At 33.3% G+C, this 23,563-nt stretch overlaps 1 protein-coding gene across 15 annotated transcripts in view; it reads left to right on the forward strand.

Annotated features, from left to right (window-relative positions):
* LOC114331300 (amyloid-beta A4 precursor protein-binding family A member 2-like) overlaps positions 1–23,563 on the forward strand; it is a 252,334-nt gene that overhangs the window by 20,329 nt on the left and 208,442 nt on the right. For 14 of the 15 annotated variants that reach the window (XR_007701099.1, XR_007701098.1, XR_007701100.1 and 11 more), the window contains exons 3-4: positions 11,524–11,649; positions 13,163–13,808. Coding sequence is in view for 11 of the 15 variants with exons in the window: in XM_050663246.1 (XP_050519203.1) it covers positions 11,524–11,649; positions 13,163–13,808 (772 nt within the window). In the remaining 4 variants the exon portion in view is untranslated. The remainder of the gene's footprint in view (positions 1–11,523; positions 11,650–13,162; positions 13,809–23,563) is intronic. The other variant, XM_050663253.1, reaches the window with a different exon arrangement.

Genomic DNA, 23,563 nt, shown 5'->3' on the forward strand with positions numbered 1-23,563 from the left:
TCAGTGTAAGACCAATAATGATATAGACATCAGAAACCAGACCCGACACACAGGGCCGTAACTACGATGTTGGGGGCCCCGGGGCAAATGTGATCTGGGGGCCCCCTACCGGGAGGTCTGGGGAATTTATCCCCAGCGCAAGGGGGTCCAGAAAAATGTTTGATATTTAACCCCTTAAAAGCGCATTTTCCCTCCTATGTTATCACCACACTTTCTTCTTTCTTTTTTTCAGCATGTCCTGCAATAACAATAAAATTACAGCTTCATCTGTATCTGACATTGCGGAAGGATTATCAACGAATACTTTCGTTCGCTACAATGTAAATGGTCTTACTTTATACCGAACGAATAACCAAGCGAACACCTACGAATTAGTTTCTTCGTTCGTGTTCACTTTGATGTAAAAGCACCTTAAGGTGCCTTAAGCTACTGCAGTGTGAGCCAAGCACACTCAGTGAAGCTGGTCAGTGTACTGGTGATACTGATCCTAATGTGCTCATTTTATCTTATGTACCTATACCTTTCTTTTCAATATGTGGTTCCTTTCACGTACCAAGATGTGGTCTGGAGTAAATTGATTAAGACCAAGGAGCTGGGACCTGGGGTCCCTATTCCAGTTGCATTTTAGTTTTTATTTCGCCAAAATAACTAATTTCCTCAGCTTAGCCCGGTACCCCCTCTTCCAATGGCATTTTAGGTTTTATTACGCCGAAATAAGTAATTTCTTAAGTAATAATTTAAATTTTTATGTGAAGGTCTCGGGGGCCCCAGCTTAGCTCAGGCCTCAGGGGCCTTGTTCTGTTCCAATTGCATTTTAGTGAAATTTCCCCAGTGAAAAATTAAAACTATATTGCGGTCTTTTTAAAATTGTGTCATTTGAAAATATTTCGATGGGATCGGCTTTTAAAATACATATTTTTATTTTCCTCGTTAAAATCTATGCACGGGGTCCCCTTGGTCGGGGGCCCCGCGACAGTGCCCCGGTTGCCCCAATGGTAGTTACGGCCCTGCCGACACAGCCACAACACAAAGACTACTGGAAACAGCAGAGATTAGAGTACTGAGAAGAATTACAAGAATTACGCAGAGAGATCGCAAGAGGAATAAAGACATTAGAAGAAAATGTAACGTACAGTGGTACAGATAGATAACTGAGGATGGCAGCTAGGAGGAAATATGGAAACGTATAATGCTTGCTAACAAAGCATACGTAGATGTTTGGATTCAAAGACATCCATAGGGAAGTAAAGTTTATAATCCAGGGTGTTTATTGGGAAATTAACATACGTTAACTGTAGAAAGAGGACAATTAGGCGGTCTCAAAAATACCATACTTAATCGGTCTTACTTTATTAATAACAAAGATACTGGGTGTTTTATCTATTTTGCCAGTTTCTTATTTGGTTCATAACTTTTTAACCACACTGTATATTCATTTTATATTTGGCACGAAAATGTTCTTTAAGGTGTACAATAAAGTAATTTATTTTCAAATAAAATAATATTAAAATAAATTTATTTAAATAAATTTATTGGATTAAAAAATATTGGAAAAATGTTCCGATCCAAAATAACCACTCTGTATATAATTTTTTTTTAAATGGATTTTGCATTTGAAAAGAGGATGAAAAACTAAATTTAGTATGATTTTTCTGGTAAAATTTTGAATTTGAATTGTCGCCTGTGATTTTTCTCTAAAATTGATTGTTGTCGAGTTAAACGCGATTAAAATTTGAAAAATAAGAAAATGGCCATATAATTCGACAATCTTGAGAAAAATCACAAGAGATCTTTTTTGTTCAGAATATCCCAAATTATCTTAAAAAAATCGTTCGCAATGAAAAAATTATTTTTGTCAATTTGTTTAAAAAAATGTTTAAACAATTTTTCGACCACGGCACCGCCCGGCACCCTGCGGATGTGTTATAAGGACCTCTTTTTGAGTAAGTTTGTGCAAAAAAATCTAATCGAAATAGTTTCGCTAACGGGGGCGACGATACAGTTGGACTATAGCACTAATTGTTAATAATTAAAAATAGCAGCTTTGTAATAAAATAATGCCAAAAGTTTCTTCAGGACCTTGAAGAAGGGCTTTGAAACTTGATGTGGTCGTTTTTTGAATTTCATAATAATAATTTTTAATCGAGTTATTAAGCCTTGAAAATGGCTATTTTCGCATTTTTCAAATTTTTAATCGCATATAACTCGACAACAATTAATTTTAGAGAAAAATGACAAATGACCTTTTTTGCTCAGAATGACCCAAATTATCTAAAAAAATTGTTCGAAATGAAAAAATTATTTTTGTGAATTTGTTTAAAAAAAAATTGTTCAAACAATTTTTCGATCACGGCACCGCCCGGCACCCTGTGGATATGATATAAGAACCTCTTTTTGAGTAAGTTTGTGCAAAAAAATCGAATCGGAATAATTTCGCTAGCTGGGGCGACTATACTGCCCGGTCTAAATAATTTTTGAAGATGGTAATTTTGAATAAGTACTTTAGTTTTGAATAGTTATTATTCTGCAAATTTTCGCTATTTTGTTTTAATTTTTAGATACTTTGTTGATTAAAGTGATGTATTTTTTATTGACTCTGTATTATTTATTCATTATTTAAAGATGAATATTCGCTATAAACTATTTGTCACAAATAATAAAAAGACTCTGAAATGTTACCATTTTACCAATTTAGATTAATAATGGTATTAATTAAAATTAGGTCGTATTGTAATTTTTTTCTACTTAGAGCTCTCGCATATCCCCTAATTTCAGAATTCAAATTCAAAATTTTACCAGAAAAATCATTTTGCTGAAAATTCAAAGTATACTACTAAATTTAGTTTTTATCCTCTTTTTAAATGCAAAATCCGTTTTAAAAAACTTTAATGTATAGTGTCGGAATATTTTTTCACTATTTTTTAATCCGGACCTGGATTTTTTTCAATTTCAAATAAATTAATTTATTGTACACCTTAAAGAATATTTGCGTGCCAAAGAATAAAATGAATAGGTATACAGTGTGGTTAAAAAGTTATGAACCAAATAAGAAACTGTCAAAATAGGTAAAACACCCAGTCTCTTTGTTATTAATGAAGTAAGACCCATTAAGTCTGGTATTTTTGAGACCGCATTTTGAGACCAGTTAACGTATGTTACTTTCCCAATGAAATACCCTGTAGGTATATAAAACCATCATACTACCAATAGCAACGTATGGCGTAGAAACGTAGATCATGACTGAAAAGGCAGTAAACCTTATTAATAATTTTGAAACGAAGATATTAAGGAGGATATTGGGACCCATTCGCGACAATGGTATACGGAGAATAAGGTTCAATCACGAGTTATACCATTATTACAAAGAACCCTCTACATATAGCAAATTATGCAAAAATACAAAGATTACGCTGGGCAGGTTACCTTATAGGAATGGTGAAAGGAAAAAGGCGATAGACTACCCCAGCTAATTGAAATAATATTCGAAAATATTACCTCAATCATCCAAGATAGCCATCGCTACAGCTACGAGTCAGCTTAGCTTAGTCTCTCAGGTGTGTGTTCGTCTTGTCCTAATCTTAGAAATGAACAGTAAAACCTCGATACAACGGACCCCTATTTAACGGACTTTGGATATAACGGACAAATATATGAAAAATGGAATTCTGGATCGCTTGGATTGACTGTTATAATTGTTAGCAAATCTCGTAAACCTAGAGTTGTCAAAGGTATAATGCATCATCTGCCCGTTTTATACTAGAGCTCTAATAAGCATGGTTCACCCCAGATACAAAAATTGGTTTTGTAAAAAATGTGTACCTGCAGTAGTGAGAGAATTTCAAGAGAAGAAACTGGAAACACCGCCTAAAGAGGTGAAATGTTTATTGATTTTAGACAACGCTCCTGCTAATCCCCCTGAAAATATTCAACATGCAGAAGATGGCAACTTTAATGGTATCTTTTTGCCAAAAAATTGGTCGCTTATTCAACCCATGGATCATTGAATAATTTTGCCAATGAAACGAGTATATTGCAGAAAGTTTTTAGATGAAGTAGAAAAGTAAAAAGTAGCAAACAAAACTTGATGCCTTTTTTAACTTACAGATTTGTACGCTGAATCTAAATGCAGTACATATTTTCAAAAATAAATTTCGATTGATTTTAAACCAACTTTTTTATAACGGACTTTCGGCTTTAACGGACATCCCGTCCCACCACTTAGTCCGCTATATCGAGGTTTTACAACTATGAAAATTCGGAATGAAGCAAACAAAACAATATTTTTAACTAATCATGTTTATTGTTCATAAAGATATAATAAAAATATGACCTTCTTAAGTGCATTAACAAATAATATATTCAAATTCTTGCCAAAAACTAACAATTTAACCAATGGTATCTGGTTCGATGGTAACTTCTTGATGTCGAATGGTACAGCTGTTGACTTGTAGACATGGGCAGATGTTGTGGCCCTAGGTCCCTGCAGCTACAGTCTTGGTGGTGTTGTAGATGTTCCATCACCGGTGTGGATGGCTTGAAGCTCCCGAAGGGAGAAAAATGATTTCTATCCAAAACTAGAAGAGTAAAACACATATCAACCATCAAGAAGAAAACCAAATTGTACCTTTGCCGAATAGTATTCAAAAACTAGTAGATGGCAAGGGTAAATTAAATGGAATTAAGATGAGGAGAATAGTTAAATAATTTGATTACTAAACGTGCATATATGTAAATTAAAACGATATATTTAAAGCTAAAATATCAGAACACATACTTTGACATTGGAAGTTAGGTTACATATAAAAAATATTAGAAAAACTGTTATAAGAAACTAAGTATGTATGTAGGAATATAATGATTGTAATGATTAGAATTCTTACCCCAAGAGAGAGATGATTTGAATAAAAATGATTTATTTTCAATCTCCTTTGCCTTTTATGAGTTTACCACCACTATTTTGAGAATTGAAATGACAGCGTGAACTGTAGGAAGTTAGGCATGTTCCGTATTAAAACAGATACTCACAGAGTAAGAATATACGGGGTACGTTCAGTATGATGATTTAGATTTTAGATGAAAAGAGATATAATAAATATAAGATAATAAAAGAGGGCGCCAAACAAGTTTTTAACGAAAAAGCAAGTTAAAACGAATAGAAGATAATTATTAATAAAATATTAAAGAAAATAAAGTAAAATAATTAGTTAAAAATAAAATATCAAAGATGTGACGTTTGTAACGTTACAATGGATAACGACAGAACACCTAGTAGAAAGCTTAGCGGAACTATGATGGGACGTCGACCAGAAGGAGGACCAAGGAAGAGGTGGATAGACGAAGTGAGAACCGATGCTAAAAAGGTATTGAGGGTGAGCAGCTGGAGGAGAGCAGCCAGGGACAGAGATACTTAAAGGCGGATGCTGGGGGAGGCCAGGGCCTGGCTTGGGCTGTAGCGCCATACAAGAGAGAGAGAGAGAGAGTAACGTACAATGTATAAACGAATGGGGGAGACCCTTGTGGTCAAAATAACAAGAGATAAATCACCAATCGATAGAAGATGTATCGACGGGGACCGCGCAAAAGATGTGACAACCTTCCATAGAGGTATCAATCCGCCAATGAACAAGCAGAATTGTTTATAAACAGGGAGAAGAAGACATAAATTTCAAATTCCATAGGTGGGCCAACTGATTCGTAAGAGGCTTGTAGGTACTACTGAATTACAAACTAAGAAGAAAAGGAAATGTAGTCAAATGTCTTTGAAAAAATGGAATAAAGGTATGGATACCGAATGCAACAAAAGCCTAAACCCTGGATTAAGAGGAATTATTTAGATCTTTTAGATAATTTCCCCTTATCACAAATAATTGATTAGACAATTTAAGTAAACCTTTGTTAAAATTATTTTAAGAATCTCTTCAAAACATTTATATCGTATTATCCTACTTTTTATTTTATACCTAACTGGCACTTTTATTCATATTTTTCTTTTTATTTATTGCTTAATTTAATTAAAAATTTTATAGGTTCGCTCTTGTAGATATTGTAGTAGAGGATCCGATATAAGACCGACCTTTACCGATCTGTTTAATGGAAAAAAATTATTTGATATACAGGGTGTTTCATTAATAATTGTCCATATAGTAACTGGAGAAACCTTAGCAGAAAATATGAAGATTTAACCTAAAATACTTGAATAAAATGTGGTTCCTTACTGAGTTACAGGGTGTTTTATCTAAAAATTTAAAAATTATTTTTGCTCAGCATTTTAAAACTATTCGACATATCCTTTTCATACTTTTCAGGATGTATAGGTACTGTACAAGCTACGTAATTATGTTAAACAGACGTTTCTGTCTATACCAGACGCGTCCGACGGGGGAAAGTGAATGTTTAACCCTTTCCAAATTCTACGCCACTGGCGGAATTGATATTTTAGTTCAATTTTTGGATTCTCCAATACTTTCTATGAAAATAATATACTCTTCATTCGTAACGATAAATTCATTATTTTCGAGATCTTTGAAGTTAAAAATGAAACGACACGGTTATTTTGAATAATGTATTGTGTCGCTTCATTTTTAATTTCAAATATCTCGAAAACTAATTATTTTATCATTACGAATGAAGAGTATATTATTTACATAAATAGTATAGAAAAATCAAAAAATTACACTAAAATAGCAATTTCGTCAGTGGCGTAGAATTTGGGAAGGGTCAACCAGCCACTATCCCCTGTCGTACGCCTCCGGTAGTAGCTAGAAACGTTTATCTTAATTTAGTAGGGTGTACAGTACCTACACTTTCTGCCAAGTATGATAAGGATACGCCAAATAGTTTTAAAATACTGGGTACAAATAATTTTTAAATTTTAATCATATGAATCATACCATAAATTAATCAAAATAACTGTGCCGTTTCATATTTAACTTCAAATATCTCGAAAACTAATGACTTTATCGTTACCAATGAGGAGTATATTATTTAAGTAGAAAGTATTGGAGAATCTAAAAATGGAACTAAAATAGTAATTCCTCCAGAGGCGTAGAATTTGAGAAGGGTCAACCAATTACTATCCCCTGCCGTACGCCTCTGGTAGTAGCTAGAAACGTTTGTTTATCATAATTTAGTAGGGTGTATAGTAGTCGCACTTTCTGCCAAGTATGAAAGGGATACGTCGAATAGTTTTAAAATGCTGCGCAAAAATAGTTTTTAAATTTTTAGATAAAACACCCTGTAACTCAGTAAGGAGCCACGTTTTATTTAAGTGTTTCAGGTTAACTCTTCGTATTTTGTGCTAAGGTTTCTCCAGTTACTATATTATGAACAATTATTAATGAACCACCCTGTATGTAATTTATTATGTTAAAAATTATAAAAAACAAAGGTGTGTCCGATATAATTTTGTCCAGACTATAATTATTAATTAATAATTAAAAAATGAAATTTTTTATAAATTCTACTAAAATTTTTTCGACCCGGGCAGATATTATTTTAGATTTTTTGGATCATTCAAAACAAAAAATGTCTTTTGTAATTTTTCTCTTAACGACGTTCTACACCTTCGGCAAAGAATTAAGGATTTGCATGAAATTTTAGTATGTTATCATCATCATCATATATCATACATCTCCAAGTGGAGCAAAGGGCACCTTGCGGTGTTTCAAGTAGCATTTAGTATGTTATAGTTTACATAAAAAAACTAAGACTTGATTTTTTAAAAATTGTTTTACCGTGCCGTTTAATTACTATTATGGGTCAAAGTTAAGTTTTAACATGGGCTCTTATGGGAATTCTTAAAAAGTTAATAACTTTTGACCCAAATTTACGATTTTTAATTATTTGTGCTTCAATTAAAGGTTTTTTTGTAATGAATAACATATTAAAAAATGAGGATTGTTTACCGTACCATTTATTTTTAATTTATTTATTATAATTAATTCCGTAATTTATTCCGTAATTTATTATAATTTATTTTTATAAAGTATTCAATACTGAAACATATAATTTGAGTATTCTGCTATAAATGCATTGTTACCAACTTTCGCTTGCATATAAGTTTCCCCCCCCCTTTCATCTGAGAGGCATACCCCGCAACGAAGGTGTAGAACGTCGAAAGTTGATCGTTTCCGAGTTATAAATAATTTAAAACTGAAAAAAACCAAAATTGATAATTTTCAAGGCTCAAAAACACAAAAAAAAAAGAATGTTTGTGTACTTTTGTACGCACGTAAGAAGTTATACTTCTATTATATGATTATATGATTATAAACGAAATTAATATACTTTTTATTTATATTTTATTTAAATATTAAACTAATTTATACTTACTACTTCTCAAACATTTTTATTAAAACAGTGGCAAAAATTAAAATAATAAAAGAATAAAACACACACAAACACATTAAAAATGCCACAAATGATTTCTGAACATTAATTGTCGGAAATTTTTTTAACTAAATACGTATTTTCTGAAAATAAAATTATATAATAAATATACTTACAATCATAAAATGTATAAAAAAAAAATAAAAAAATAAAAGTTTCTATTGGGATTCGAACCAACTTACCAGCGCTCCTGTTATTGGCGTTGTATTGGGGTTTACTCGCATTAAACGCTTCGCCACGAAGACAGTGTGTCATTATGTGCGAAGATCGACTAACTAAACGGATTAAACTTTTGACATTTTTGAATTAAGTAAATCAAATTATTTTGATTTTGAATTGAAATGATTTAGAATTGAAAAAATACAACAAAACATAGAGTAAGAAAACAATATATTAGGTAAATATTGATAGAAATTTTGATGATAATCAAATTATGTAAATAAAAGTACATATTACATACTATGTATCAATATAACGACTAATAAATTTCGCAATCACTTGCATCGTGCAAAGTGGCTATGTTCAAATATCATAACAAAATTTGATCAACTATTTTTAAAACACCTACCAGTGTAAGATTCTTTAGCTTTGAATAAGCGAGATCGTAGATCGTCCCGGTTGATTGTTGTTATCCACAGTTCTCTACGACTTCGAGCTAATAGGTTTTTTATCAGTAATTTTGCGGCACTCATACTAGTCACAGTTTGATGGGCTTTCATATTGGCATGCAACAATCATCTCTTCTATGTTAATAAGTCCAAAAATATAATATGAAAAGTATTTAAAAAGGCAGTGTAACCATTAACTAACTTTTTGTTTGTTGTTTCTCTTCCTACAAATTTTAAAACGCAACAACCATACATAACCAAACCACAGTCCCACAGCTGCCATATTGGATAATTTTTGTCAGGTCATTTGAACATCCAATCAGAACAAAGTTGTAATGCGACTGCGCCGGGATCAAAGGTTTTAATCCTATTTATATATATTATATAAAATATTATTTTTGTAATCATCAAGTACCCAAATTCAAGTTCAAACCTTCTTCTATCAGGTCCCTTGCCATGTTTTATTCTAAAATATATTTTTTTTAATTGTTAATGAGGAAGGTCCTTATGGGAAGACGGGCGATCGGCCTGCATTCTTCTTCTTTATGTGCCGTCTTCTAACGAAGGTTGGCGACCATCAAACGATAGTTTCTCTGTTTTGTGCCGCATGTATTATGTTCGCAGCTTCTGGTATTTGAAACCATTCACTCAAGTTTCTCAGCCAGTATTTCTTCTTTCTGCCCAAACCTCTTCTACCTTCAATCTTGCCTTCCACGATAAGCTGTAGCAGACTGTCCTTATCATTACGGAACACATGGCCCAGGTATGACGCTTTCCTCCTTTTAACAGTTGTTAACAATTCCACCTCTTTACCCATTCGTCTCAATACCTCTGTGTTGGTCACTCTGTCTGTCCAAGGTATTCTCAGTATGCGTCGATACAGCCACATTTCTAGAGCCGCTAACTTCTTTATAGTTGCTGCTGTCAACGTCCACCCTTCTACTTCGTAAAGTAGCGTAGAGAGTACGTAGCATTTCGTGGCGCGCCATCGGAGGTTAACGCTTAGGTTGCGGTTGCTTAAGAGCTTTCTCATTTTTATGAATTTGGATCTTGCTATTTCAATTCGGATCCTAATCTCTACGTCTGGGTCCCACTTATCATTTACTGTATATCCCAGATATTTAAATCGGTGTATTCTTTCAATACGTTCGGCTTCAATATTCAGGTCGATATGTTGAATGTTCTTTTTACTGATCACCATAAATTTAGTTTTCTTTCTATTGATCTTCAGTCCAAATCGGTTGCCAGTTGTATTTACTCTATTTAGCATAATCTGTAAATCTTCGATGTTATCGGCCTGCATTAACAACTAAAAAACTATATTATATATTTTAAAAGTAAGCCCAAAATTATCAAGACAGAATAAGGTTTGAATTTGAATTTAGTTCCTTCATAATTTCAAAAATTATATTAAAAAATAATATCTTTTACTTATGGTAGGGGAGCCCAAGCGGGGATTTTTGCAGTTACTCGAGCGCGTCAGATTATTACATGGAAAGAAACCTTGTACCCTGAAAATGTACCTCTACCATATATTGGTTCTTAATTCAGGGGAGTTCGTTAAGAGGGGGAGGCCGAAAAAAAATCTATCCTTAGAAAGACTCAAAATCGTCGGATTAAGATAAGGTAAGTACATGCAAAACAGTGTATCTATATTTTAAAAATCTGACGTTTTGAGCGGGGCGTAAGGAAATGGATGAGTCCCAAAGTTTCACAAGAAAAAAGCGAATATTTCGCGAAATGAATGACAGATCGAAAAAGTAAAAAATTCGTGCTCAATATTTTTCAAAAATCTATCGAATGATACCAAACAAGATTTCCCTCGAAGGTAGGGTGGGGGGTTACTTTAAAATCTTAAATGGGAGCCCAAATTTTTATTGCAGATTTGGATTCCTTACGTAAAAATAAGTAACTTTTATTCGAGACATCTTTTCGAATTATGGATAGATGGCGCTATAATCTAAAAAAAAAACGATTGTTGGAAATGGGAAATTAAATTAAAAATGGAAAGTCCCCACTAAAATGGAAAACTTTTCTTAACTTTTTCTGCACATTTAGTATACTTTGCTCCCCTACCATTAGGTATGTTTTTGAACCTTGAAAATCGTCATTTTTCGTTTTTTTTTTTAGTTTTAAATTGTTTATAACTAGAAAACGATCAACGCAAGAGCAAAATTACAAAAGACCTTTTTTGTTTCGAATGATCCAAAAAATCTTAAATAACATCTGGCAGGGTCGATTAAAAAACCTTAAATAATATCTGGTCTGTCTGGTTTTTTAATTTATAAAAAAGTCATTTTTTATGTACCCCTTGTTTTTTTATAATAATTATAACAATTATTGTTAACATACTAAATCACATATCAAATAATTTTTGTCCATTAAACAAATCGGTGAAGGTCGTTCTTACATCGGATCTTAGACTATTAATAAATATTCATGACATGTATCTTTACATTGAGTTCTTATTATTCATAGCCTATTTTTATTCGCCGATATCTGTTCTAAATTTATTTTATTTTATCAGATGGATAGCTGATAGTTCCTGTAACATCAATAGAGATAGTTTAGGTCAGCTCCAACTAACAGATGATGACGAGATTATTATTGAACACAAACACACAGGAGGAGCCTATAAATTACGTGATTCTAGGTACATGTTTTAGATTTGTTACACTTATGATTGCATGTGTTTATACAGGATTATTCATTAAGATTATCCAATCTCTGAGTTGTACATTCTAGACCTCAAAATATTAAGATTCAACCCAAATCACTTCAATAAAAAAATTGTTCTTTTATTTAGATTATAACAAAATGGTTCTTTTTAGAACCGCAATTTGTTTTTAAATGTTAATGCATCTGTTCGTTTCAAAAAATTTCGATAAATTACATTATGTTTTCTTGTTAATAGTGATTAAAATTTTATTTGCGTAATAAATGCAATTATATGACCCAAAAACACCAACATAGTCAATACATTAATCAAAATAACTGTGCCGCTTCATTTTTTACTTCAAATATCTGGAAAAATAATGTCTTTATCGTTAAGAATAAGAATATAGAGTAAGTTATCTACATAGTAAGTATGTATTGGAGAATCGAAACATTACGCTAAAATAGCAATTCCGTCAGTGGCGTAGAATTTGGGAAGGGCCAACCATTCACTTTCCCCTGGTACACCTCTGGTGTACCAGGGTGTACGTGTACAGTACCTACACTTTCTGCCAAGTATGACAAAGGATAATAATATGTCAAATAGTTTTAAAGTACTGGGTACAAATAATTTTTAAATTTTTAAATAAAATACCGTGTAACTCGGTATTATTTAAATGATTTATATTAAACCTTATTAGTAAATAAATATTTATAGAAATAAACCAAAATAGGTAAAAATTTTATTAAAAGCGTAAGAAAAATTTAAATTTTAAACTACTGATGATATTTCTAGAATAAAAAATCCTCATAAAACTTTATATACCTACTCGCATTATAATTCGAAATATATTTACGTAAAATAAAATGAATAATAATCTATTTTTCAAATAGTCCAACAACTTAGTTCTCTTACACAGAAATATAATAAATTAATTATAAATAAATACTACTTCCATATGAATCAACACTAACGAATTCTTAAAATAATACACTACTGCACTGAACAGATATCGATACAGCTAACAGAGAGATAAGAGAATCGTGCTATTACACTTGGAAATCTGACGCAGGTTTGTCAAAATGACAGTGACTATTTCTCTATGTTGCCTAATCAGTTTTTAGTTATAGTATGTTCGATTACTTGTTAGAAATAAAAAAAAATTAGTAGTTCCAATGTGACACAAAAGTTAGGCATGGGATAAAAAAATTTATTTGAAGAAAGTGTATGTTCTTCTCAATGGCGGTACAGGGTCGTTTTTTAATTTTGTATTTAATTATAGAGTAATTTCCACATACGAACATATTTCTCAAATTTGGCTCTGTACCGCCATTCTTTATTATATTACGAATATGTGTGCCAAATATCTCAACAAAATATTTAAAATTAAAGCCCCAATATTGGAACGCGTTTTCCGTTTTGATAATGCGCTACTGTAGCCTCTTAAGTTACATTGATATTGTATTTGACATTATTTTATTTTGAAGAACTGACGTTTTGTTTTATTTAGGATTATCGAAATTGCTGGCGGTCGAGAGATATATTCCCAGAGTAGAAGTAAAGCTCTTAGAAAATCTCGCAATTCTCTAGTGGGAGAAGATGGGGAAAAAAAGAACCAGAAATCGCCTATGAGGCAAGGTGTATGGGAGCTACGTGCCCGAGGGGAGACGAAGAAGGCACAGAATTCCCGCAACTATACCGAGACCGTATTTTCTTCAGAAGTATGTTCAGTGGCTCACGAGAAGAATACTGAAGGTGCTTTGGACAAATCTAGTTCAATAAATATGACATTTCCTGGTGAAGTGGTAGTTTTTGACGATATAGGTGAAACATGGCATAATGAAGAAAATAAGAGTATTCAAACCGAACACTCGCACACTGCCACAAAAACTTTCAATACAAGCGATACTGAAAGTGAAAAAGTTACCAAAGTTATTGGAAATTTGCCCATTGCCGTCTACGAAGGCTCGCCTAGACGATATGGGCAAAGGCATTCCGATACGAACTATTCACACCCCCAGCTTCCTAGTGCACAAAGTTTATTGGCTTCTCCTAGTGTTTATCCACCTCGACCAGGCTTTCCACAACGAGTCGTCAACACACCCAGCCCCGTAGAAAAGGATTTGAATTTAAACATTGAACACAATTCTACTAATGTAAGTATTACATTGCTTTTTTAGTAGTTGATTGAATTGTAAACCTTAAAAACCAGTGTGTTTGAACATTTCAGAGAATTTATTAAAGAATTACATTTTTGCGAAATAATTCAATACTTTCAATGGTTGTGCATCTTTCTTAACCCTGGAATGGTCGCGTTAGAACAAATCTAATCTCCAGCGTGTATAGATGGTAGTGGTAGCTTGTCGGTGGGAGTGCGTGCATACAGAGAGATGACAAGCCGGTGTTAATAGACTAAGAGCCGCTATAGGTGAAAATTCTTAATCATTTTAGGCACGACGGGACCCTATAACTTAAATAGTAGAACCTAAAAGAAAACGTTTGAGCACTGTGCCGTCACTTTTCAGTGGCACATGCGTATACAGTGGCGCATCAAACTTTCCACTTATGGACGGGATACATAAATTAAAAAATACCCTCCCTCATTACCAGAATTTAATTTTTTTTCATTTTTTTTAAGTTTTACGTGATTAAGACATAAGATTCATCGTAATTTTAACCCACCACCCCCTTCTCCCTGCCCCCACCGTCAAAAACTTTATTTTTCGATTTTATTTTTTTTTTGGTGGGATGCAATCAAATTTAAAATTTCAAAAAATTTACACGCATAGTTAAGGCTTTTATAAAACACGTCTATTTTTTATAGACCTGTAGGTTGTGTACATAACCTCAAAAAAATTAAAAAAAATTTTTTTTGAAAAAAAGTATATAACTTTTTTTTGGGAATAGCTGCAGATCTAATTTTTTCTTAGTCTTGTGTATTTTATCAAACACTATATTTCTAATTTTTTTCAGATTTTTCTGTAACGTTAGTCACCTTCAAAAATCCAAAAAACTGTTTTTAAGGGGTTTTGGGGGGTTTGAACGTGTTTTTCTGATTTTTAAATATTCTAAAGAACTCAGTTACTTCAAGTTACATATAACCTATAAAAACAACATTGATTTGATATATTATGAAGTCTATAAAATAGGGAAAATCCCCCAAAACCCCCAAAAAACAGTTTTTCGGATTTTTGAAGGTGGGGAGACTTACGGAAAAATCTGAAAAAAATTAAAAATATAGTGTTTGATAAAACACACAAGATTAAGAAAAAATTAGACCTGCAGCTATTCCTCAAAAAAACTTATACGCTTTTTTGAAAAAAAAATTTCTTTTAATTTTTTGAGGTTATGTACACTCTACCTATGGGTCTATAAAAAATAGGCATGTTTTATAAAAGCCTCAACTATGCGTGTGAATTTTTTGAAATTTTAAAATTGATTGCATCCCACAAAAAAAAAATAAAAACGAAAAATGAAGTTTTTGATGGTGGGGGCAGGGGGAAGGGGGTGGTGGGTTAAAATCACGATGAATCCGATGTGTTAATCACATAGAACTTAAAAAAATAAAAAAAAATTAATTCTGTTAGTAAATTCTGTTAACTTTTAATTTATTTATCCCGTCCATAAGTGGAAAGTTTGATGCGCCACTGTCGACGCATGTGCCACTGAAAAGTGACGGCACAGTGTTCAAACGTTTTCTTTTAGGTTCTACTATTTAAGTTATAGGGTCCCATCGTGCCTAAAATGATTAAGAAATTTCACCTATTAGTCCAGGACGGATCTGTTTTGAGATGGACGTTGAGAGGTGACTCAAATTTTTTTGCAGAAATTGCTTGAAAATAAATCAAATAATAATATTTGAGTTATCCTCCCTCTCAAAAAGGTCCGGAACATTGTTTAAATAATCAAAATGTCAAGAATTGAAGAAAAAATTTGATTTTTTTCTTCGTTTTTTGATTATAACTTTAAAAGTATTCATTTCCGAGAAAAGTTGTACTGACATAAAAGTTGCGTAATTCAATTTACTACAATATAGAATTGGTTAAAAATTTAAAAAATAGTCACCCTAGTTGCAAAATAGCAATAATTGCGAAAAAACCATACAAAAATAGGTATTGGCATTTTACGTTTTTCAATCATTTATGCTACACTTAGGACCTTCAGGTTTCACCCAGAAAAACTTTATGATACAGTAAAATAATACTGTAAATTTCATTAAGATCAGTTCAATAGATTTTTCAAAATAAATTTTGCAATACAGCTTTTGCAAAAAAAATTCATTTTTTCAAAATGTTACAGGACTGAAAATAAAGCAGAGAGCAAGTTGAATTTTTTTTTGCTTATAGAAGTGTACTGTACCTTTCATTTGCAATTTTCAAAATTAAAATCGATTAATTACCACGGCGTCAGAAATTTTTTTAAATAAACAATAATTTTTGGTGCTACGCGCAGGACAGCGGTGTTCGATTCACACAGGTTGATTTCCACCAAAATTTTTTCCAATCTTTATCTAATATAATATTTTCTTACTCTATATTTTGTTGTATTTTAATTTTTTAATTCCACAAAAATCAAACTAATTTTATTATTGTTTGTGAAATATTGTTTAAACAATTGCATATGTTTAAAAATAATAAACTTTTATTATTTAAGTTAAAATATATGAACAAAGAAAGTTTTTGCTAATAAAAGTGGTATTTCAAAGGATAGAGTATGTGTTTTTATTTTGCAATAAACAAATTTATTTATTTATATCGAAATGTCATAAAAATTAAAATGTATCAATCATTATCAAAGGTCATTGGAATGCCCAATCAGAGCAACCTATCCGCTGTCCTGCGCGTAGCACCAATAATTAATGTTTATTTAAAAAAATTCCTGACGCCGTGGTGTTAAGCGATTTTAATTTTGCAAAATTGCAAATGAAAGGTACAGTACACTTCTATATGCAAAAAAATTTTTAACTTGCTATCTGCTTTATTTTTAGTCCTGTAACATTTTGAAAAAATGAATTTCTTTTACGAAAGCTGGATTGCAAAATTTATTTTGCAAAATTTGTTGAACCGATCTTAATGAAATTTACAGTATTGTTTCACTGTATCATAAAATTTTTCAGGGTGAAATATGAAGGTCCTAAGTGTAGCATAAATGGTTGAAAAACGTAAAATGCGAATACTTGTTTTCGTATGTTTTTTTCACAATTATTGCTATTTTGCAACAAGGGTGACTATTTCTTAAATTTTTAACTAATTCTATATTGTAGGAAATTTAATTACAAAATTTTTATGTCAGTACAACTTTTCTCGGAAATGAATACTTTTAAAGTTATAATCAAAAAACCAAGAAAAAAATCGAATTTTTCCTTAATTTTTTGACATTTTGATTATTTAAACAATGTTCCGGACCTTTTTGAGAGGGAGGATAACTCAAATATTATTATTTGATTTATTTTCAAGCAATTTCTGCAAAAAAATTTGAGTCACCTCTCAACGTCCAAATGTACTAATATTTTTACAGATGCGCCCTGGTCTATATAGCGGCTCTTAGTCTATAAGTGCTGGTGATACTATCTTTACACGCCCTTCACTTTGGGAAAGAAATGTAGCATTTTTTTGGGGAAAAACGTAGCAAACATTTTTTATGGCGTGAAAATTTTAACTGTTTTTCAACTGATTTAAATTTTTATCGGTTGGGCAATAACCATTTTCGTTAACTGGTCTTTGATCACCAAATGATTCCACCAAATCAATTGAGACAGTGTGCCAAGGCTTTTCTACAGTGAATGATTTCATTTTCCTGCTGGTTGCATCTGCGACGGTTTATACTGAATTCATTTTCTTGCAGTTTCTGACATTCTTCTTCAGCCTTCAGTAATCCAACTTTGGACATAGGTCTCCCCCAATTCAATCCAGTGTTGTCTATTTTGCGCCACCTGTTTCCAGTTGTGTCCTCCAAACTTCTTTATGTCATCGGCCCATCTCATTTGTGGCCTTCCTCTACTTCTTCCTAACCACGTTCTCCATTGTTGTATTTCGTGATTCCATCTTTTATCCTTCAGTCGGGCATTGTGTCCTGCGAAGCTCCATTTTAATTTGGCAGCATGTTCTCCTGCGTCTTTTACTTTGGTTTTGCTTCTAATCCATGTATTTGTTTTTTTGTCTATGAGCCTCACCCCGAGCACTGATCTTTCCATCGCTCTCTGTGCCTTTACTATTTTATCCATATTGGCCTTGGTGAGTGTCCACGTCTGTGAACACAATGTAAGTATAGGGAGAATACACTGATCGTAAACTCTGGTTCTCAAATATTGTTCTATTTTAGTGTTTTTCAAGATCCAACTCAGTTTTCCAAATTCTGCCCACGCTAACCTTATTCTTCTAGTAATTTCGGCAGTTTGATTTTCTTTGTTAACTTTCATTATCTGTCCCAGGTAGATGTATTCGCTTACTGTTTCTAAATATATGTCATTTAACGTTATTTTTGTAATGTTAGGTGTATTCGTCATTACTTTTGTTTTTTCCAAGTTCATCTTAAGACCTACTTTTTCCGAAGCTTGAAATAGTTGCGTCATCATGGTCTGTAATTCTTTGAAACTTGTAGCGAATATTACAATGTCAACATATCTCAAATGACTCAGTTTTCTTCCATTAACATTTATTCCTTTATCTACCCAGTTAATGTCTTTGAACACGTCTTCAAGTCCCAGTGTGAACAGCTTTGGTGAAATAACGTCTCCCTAGCGAACTCCTCTGTTGATTGGTATAGCTTTGGTTTTCTCATCTATTTGTATTTTCATTGTAGCTTTCTTATAAATATTATGTATGAGCATTCTGTATCGAGAATCTATCCTGCAGTTGTTCATAGCTCTTTCTATTGCCCAAAGTTCTATGCAGTCGAATGACTTTCCAGTTTCCATAATCAACGAAGCCAATGTATAAGTTCAAGTGATATTCATTGGCTTTCTCTAGAGTTCTGACTGTAAGAAGGTGATCCGCTGTACTGTAACCCTTTCGGAATCCTGCCTGCTCTACCGGTTGATAGCTATCAAGCTTCGACGATAGCCTATTAGTTATTACTCTCATAAACAGTTTGTACATTTCGGACAACAGGGAAATTGGTCTATAGTTATTCAGATCTCCCCTGTCTCCTTTTTTGAATTATTGTCAAGCTTTCTTTCCAATCATCTGGGACTTCTCCTTTGTGAAGGCATTCGTTGAAAAGATTTTTCAATTCTTCTAGAATAATTTCACTCTCTCCTTTAACATTTCGGCAAGTATTCCATCTGGGCCCGGAGCCTTATTGTTCTTTAGTTGTGCCATAGCTTGTTTTATTTCGAAGGATTCTATATTAGGGAGTATGTACTTCTGAGTTGACATTTATTATCTTTTTCTAAAGATTTTCCTTTGCAGTGTTATCTGGGTCTTTGTTTGAGGAATATAAATCACGGTAAAATGTTTGTGTAACTTTTTGGATTTTGTTCTTTTCTCTTGTTTCTTTTCCATCTTTATCTTTTAATGAGATTATTAGAGGCTTTCCTATGTTTGGTCTTAAGCCTTTTAGGCCTCGGTTCTTTTCTATAATTTTTTCTACCTTGTTTTCATTGTAGATCCTTAAGTCTTCCTTTACTCCCTTCTTTATTTGTTTATTCAATTCTTTGAAACCGTCGGTGTTTCGCTTTCCTTCGCTTAGAAATAGGCGTCTCTTTTCCATCAACCGTTTTGTTCCAACGCTTATTTTGTCTTCTTTACTTTTCGTTTTCTTTGCCACAGTCAGGCCTGCTTTCAAGAGCTTTCGTTGCATTTCTCTGTTAATTGTGTTCATGTCGGTATTTTCTTGTTGCTTGTTGATAGTATCCTACAAATTCTTCTCGTAAGACTTCTCTGTACTCATCTCCCTTCTGTCGGATTTTAGTTTGATCTATCTGATTACAATTACGTGGCCTGTTTCTACGGGTTTTGGTCTGTTTAAAAACAATCCTTGCTCTTAAAAGACGATGATCGCTGCCAGTTGTGAATTGATTGAGAGCAGTTATGTCTTCAAAAATGTCTTTGTTCCCACATAAGAAGTAATCGATCTCGTTTTTCGTCTTTTTATCGGGAGATATCCATGTCCATTTTCGGTTTACTTGTTTTTTAAAATATGTGAATTATGGCATATAAATTTTGTTCTAAGAAGTTATATAATTTTTCTCCTCTTGCATTTCGTGTGCCATAACCATGCATCCCTATTTTAGTTTTAGTATTTTCTTCTTTTTTACCTAATTTTGCGTTGAAATCTCCCATAATTATATTGTATCTTGTAATTTCTGACATAGTGTGCTATTTATTTGAAGATATCAGGCCAGCAGTATTTTTGCACAATTCGGTAAAAGGTTTTCGTTTCGTAATCCCTAAATGGTCTACTGCTATGTGATGCCTATTCAGTTTCTATCCGGATTCGGTTCCTAACCAATCTTATTTGGTTCTTGTTAGTTCTCCGGGATTTGAAAAAGCCTGTTAGCCTTAATCTCAAATCTTCGACGAGTCCTTTGGAGTCTAAGCCTACCTTTCCGGTTTCGTGCTGTAATTTCTCTTGGACAGGCTATATATTCACGACGTACCTGTCTTGTTTAATAAATTAATTCGTGCTTAATAATTTAAACCGTAGCACCGGTTACTGAGTCTGTCGTTGCTGGATGAAGCAGAGTTTTACTTCTGCTCGGGTGCCAATTTGTGGCGTTCTACTTCTCCTCGGGTACCCATTTGTGACGTAACTCTACTAGTTACCAGACTAGAACGCTGTTGATATCTGCGAAAAAGTAAATATTGACTATGCTAGGATGGTTGAAACGAAACAAATTGACGATGTATTGGTCAGTCCTCAAACACCAGGGAAAGACTAATTAATACTTAGTCTAGGTTCCAGGACAAATCAATACTTGGACGCCGACGGGAAGGATGGTTTGGTCTTTGATCAATACTCAAACACACGGGTTAAGAGCTCTTATCAGATCAGTATTCCAACTTGAACTCCCGGAACGGTTGACTCCGGTCCGAACTCCGTTCTCTGTGAATATCTACGCTGGTGTTCAATCACCAGGGGCGTAACAGAGGCCCCCGCAGCATAAAGCTTGCGGGGGGGCCCAGTACGTCAGGGGCCCCATCTTGTCGTCAAATATATGTAAAAATGTGTTATTGTTATATTATTTTGCGCATACATACGCAACGGTTTTTAAGCAATACACTATTGAAAATGAAGTTGTCCATCAGATAGATACAATGTATATTCGCTGATAGTAGTGCACGAAGAAAGTTGTTCATCTCATAGAATAATAATATGTAATAATGTAGTCGTTTATTAATTTTCTTTCTATTTTATTCTATACTAATAAAGATGAAAAATGTAAGTTGTCCTAAACAGTGCATAAATACACTAATAGCCCAGTAAATGACCGTTTTGGAGTATAATTATCAGCGTCACGACGTATTTGCTTAGCAATTTGGATTTAGATTCAACTTATCCTCCACTTCAAAGTTGGAGTTGTGCCGTTGGTTGCTTTTTACTTGGGGGGTGAAAGTCACCCCTACTCGGGGATGAAAAATATACGTTTAAAATAAGTCCGGAAATGGATAAATTGACTAATTATAAGCAACTTTTGTTCTAATTATAATTCTAGCATTCAAGCAGTGAACATCTATTTCGAGTTTATTATCAGCGAGTAATTATTCTGGCGATACAAAAACCAAACTCATTAACAGTTGAAGTGTAAATATTATAATTTTAATATATTTAAATGTGAATGTGTGTGAATTTCAAAAAATGGATGATTAAGATTACATCCAAGGAGTAGCAAAAACATCTTCGCAGTATGTATAGTCATCCCAATAATATACAGGGTCATCAGAGCGTACCTACATCTGGCAATGTACAATTTTATCCTAATACACAATGCAATACAAATATACAGGGTCAACCAAGCATGTTTATAACTAATACTATGCCTAATTATAATATGATACCAAACTTTAACACACATGGTCAGCAAAATTTTTATACTCCTCAAAACCAATCATTGCAACCTAACACTAACATGCCGAATCCGATAGCACCTGACGTTCCACCAGGACCTTCAGCGTCAACACAGCACATGGATGATTTGGATTGCAGTCATTACTCCGATTATTCAATGAGTAGCAGCGATGATGAAATACAAAATCCAAACCCAGAAACAGACAAACATCCCTGGCAAGATGTTATTAAACAAAAACGAAAAAGGTATAAAAAAGCTAGCACAAATACTGATAAACAAAACACACTTACTTCAAACAAATTTGATGCTTTACTTAGCCTTCATGACACAAATGAGGATACAAGCAAAAGTACAAGCAAATGTAACAAAAGTTACAGAAAATAATAATACAGCAATACAATCCAGCCCTCCTCCTATATACATCTACGGTGTTACTGATTATGCTGCTATGTTAACCAATTTGTCAAACGTTTTAGCGGAAGAAGAATTCCACACTCGAACATTATCCGAAAACACTGTCAAAATATATCCTAAAACAGTAGATATCTACAGAAAACTAGTAAAATATTTGCCAGAAGAAGGAATAGTTCACCACACGTATCAACTAAAAGAGGAACGTGCCTACCGAGTAGGTATTAGAGGACTCCATCATTCTGTAAAAGTTAATGATATAAAACATGAGTTACAATCCAAGGGACACAAAGTTAGAAATATAGTCATACACAGAGTAAGTAAAGCACCTCTACCCTTATTCTTTGTAGACTTGGAGCCTCAAACTAATAATAAGGAAATATTTGATATACAATATTTACACCACACAAGAATAACGGTTGAGCCTCCTAGACCTAAGAATGGAATAGTTCAGTGTATGAGATGCCAGAGGTAGGGACATTCAAAAACATACTGCACAAAACCATTCAACTGTGTAAGATGTGGGCGTGGACATGACTCAAAACCCTGCCAGAAGCCACGTAACACTCCCGCCACATGTGCTTTATGTAACGGAGGCCATCCAGCCAATTTTAAGGGCTGTTCTGTATATCGAGATTTAATTAACAAGAAAACCAACAATAGGGGTCCACCTCAAATCCACCAACAAAACCAAGAAACAGTACATCAAACGCCAACCATTAATACTACGTTCCAAAATCATCATCCGAACATAAAGCCGACTTATTCTGCTATATTACAAAATAATCCCAACAGGCAGATCCCAACAATTCAGAGACATGTTCAACCAGCTACTTAATCAGAACAGCATGATATTAACAATGCTCACAACTGTTATTAACAAGATTGCACACTAATGGCTCCTACACTTATCATAGCAGCTTGGAACTCAAACGGACTTGCAAATCATATACAGGAGATTATTGTTTTTCTGAAAATGCACAAGATTGATATACTTTTGATTTCTGAAAGTCACAGCACTGACAGAACTGTAGTCAAAATACCCAATTATGTAACATATTATGCCAATCATCCCGATGGTGGAGCTCATGCAGGATCTGCTGTAATTATTAAAAACTCTATTAAACATTATGAACTGCAGCCATATATTACAAACAAAATACAAAGTGCAAGAGTAAAGATACAAAGCACAACATCGCATATTACCATAGCTTCACTATACAGTCCCCCTCGACATATGATCTCAACTGAAGAATATAATGAACTTTTTGATTCTCTAGGCTCCCATTACATAATTGCTGGAGATTGGAATGAAAAACACACTACCTGGGGTTCAAGACTTATTACAACCAATTCTGGAAACTTAGAATTCTGGAATTCTTACAAACATCTCCTGGAAACAGTTCAACAAAAAAATCTTAACTATTTATCAACTGGCGAGCCAACTTATTGGCCCACTGATAGAAATAAAATTCCAGACCTATTAGATTT

The sequence above is a fragment of the Diabrotica virgifera genome, chromosome 10 (assembly GCF_917563875.1).
Source record: "Diabrotica virgifera virgifera chromosome 10, PGI_DIABVI_V3a".
Lineage (NCBI taxonomy): Eukaryota > Metazoa > Arthropoda > Insecta > Coleoptera > Chrysomelidae > Diabrotica > Diabrotica virgifera.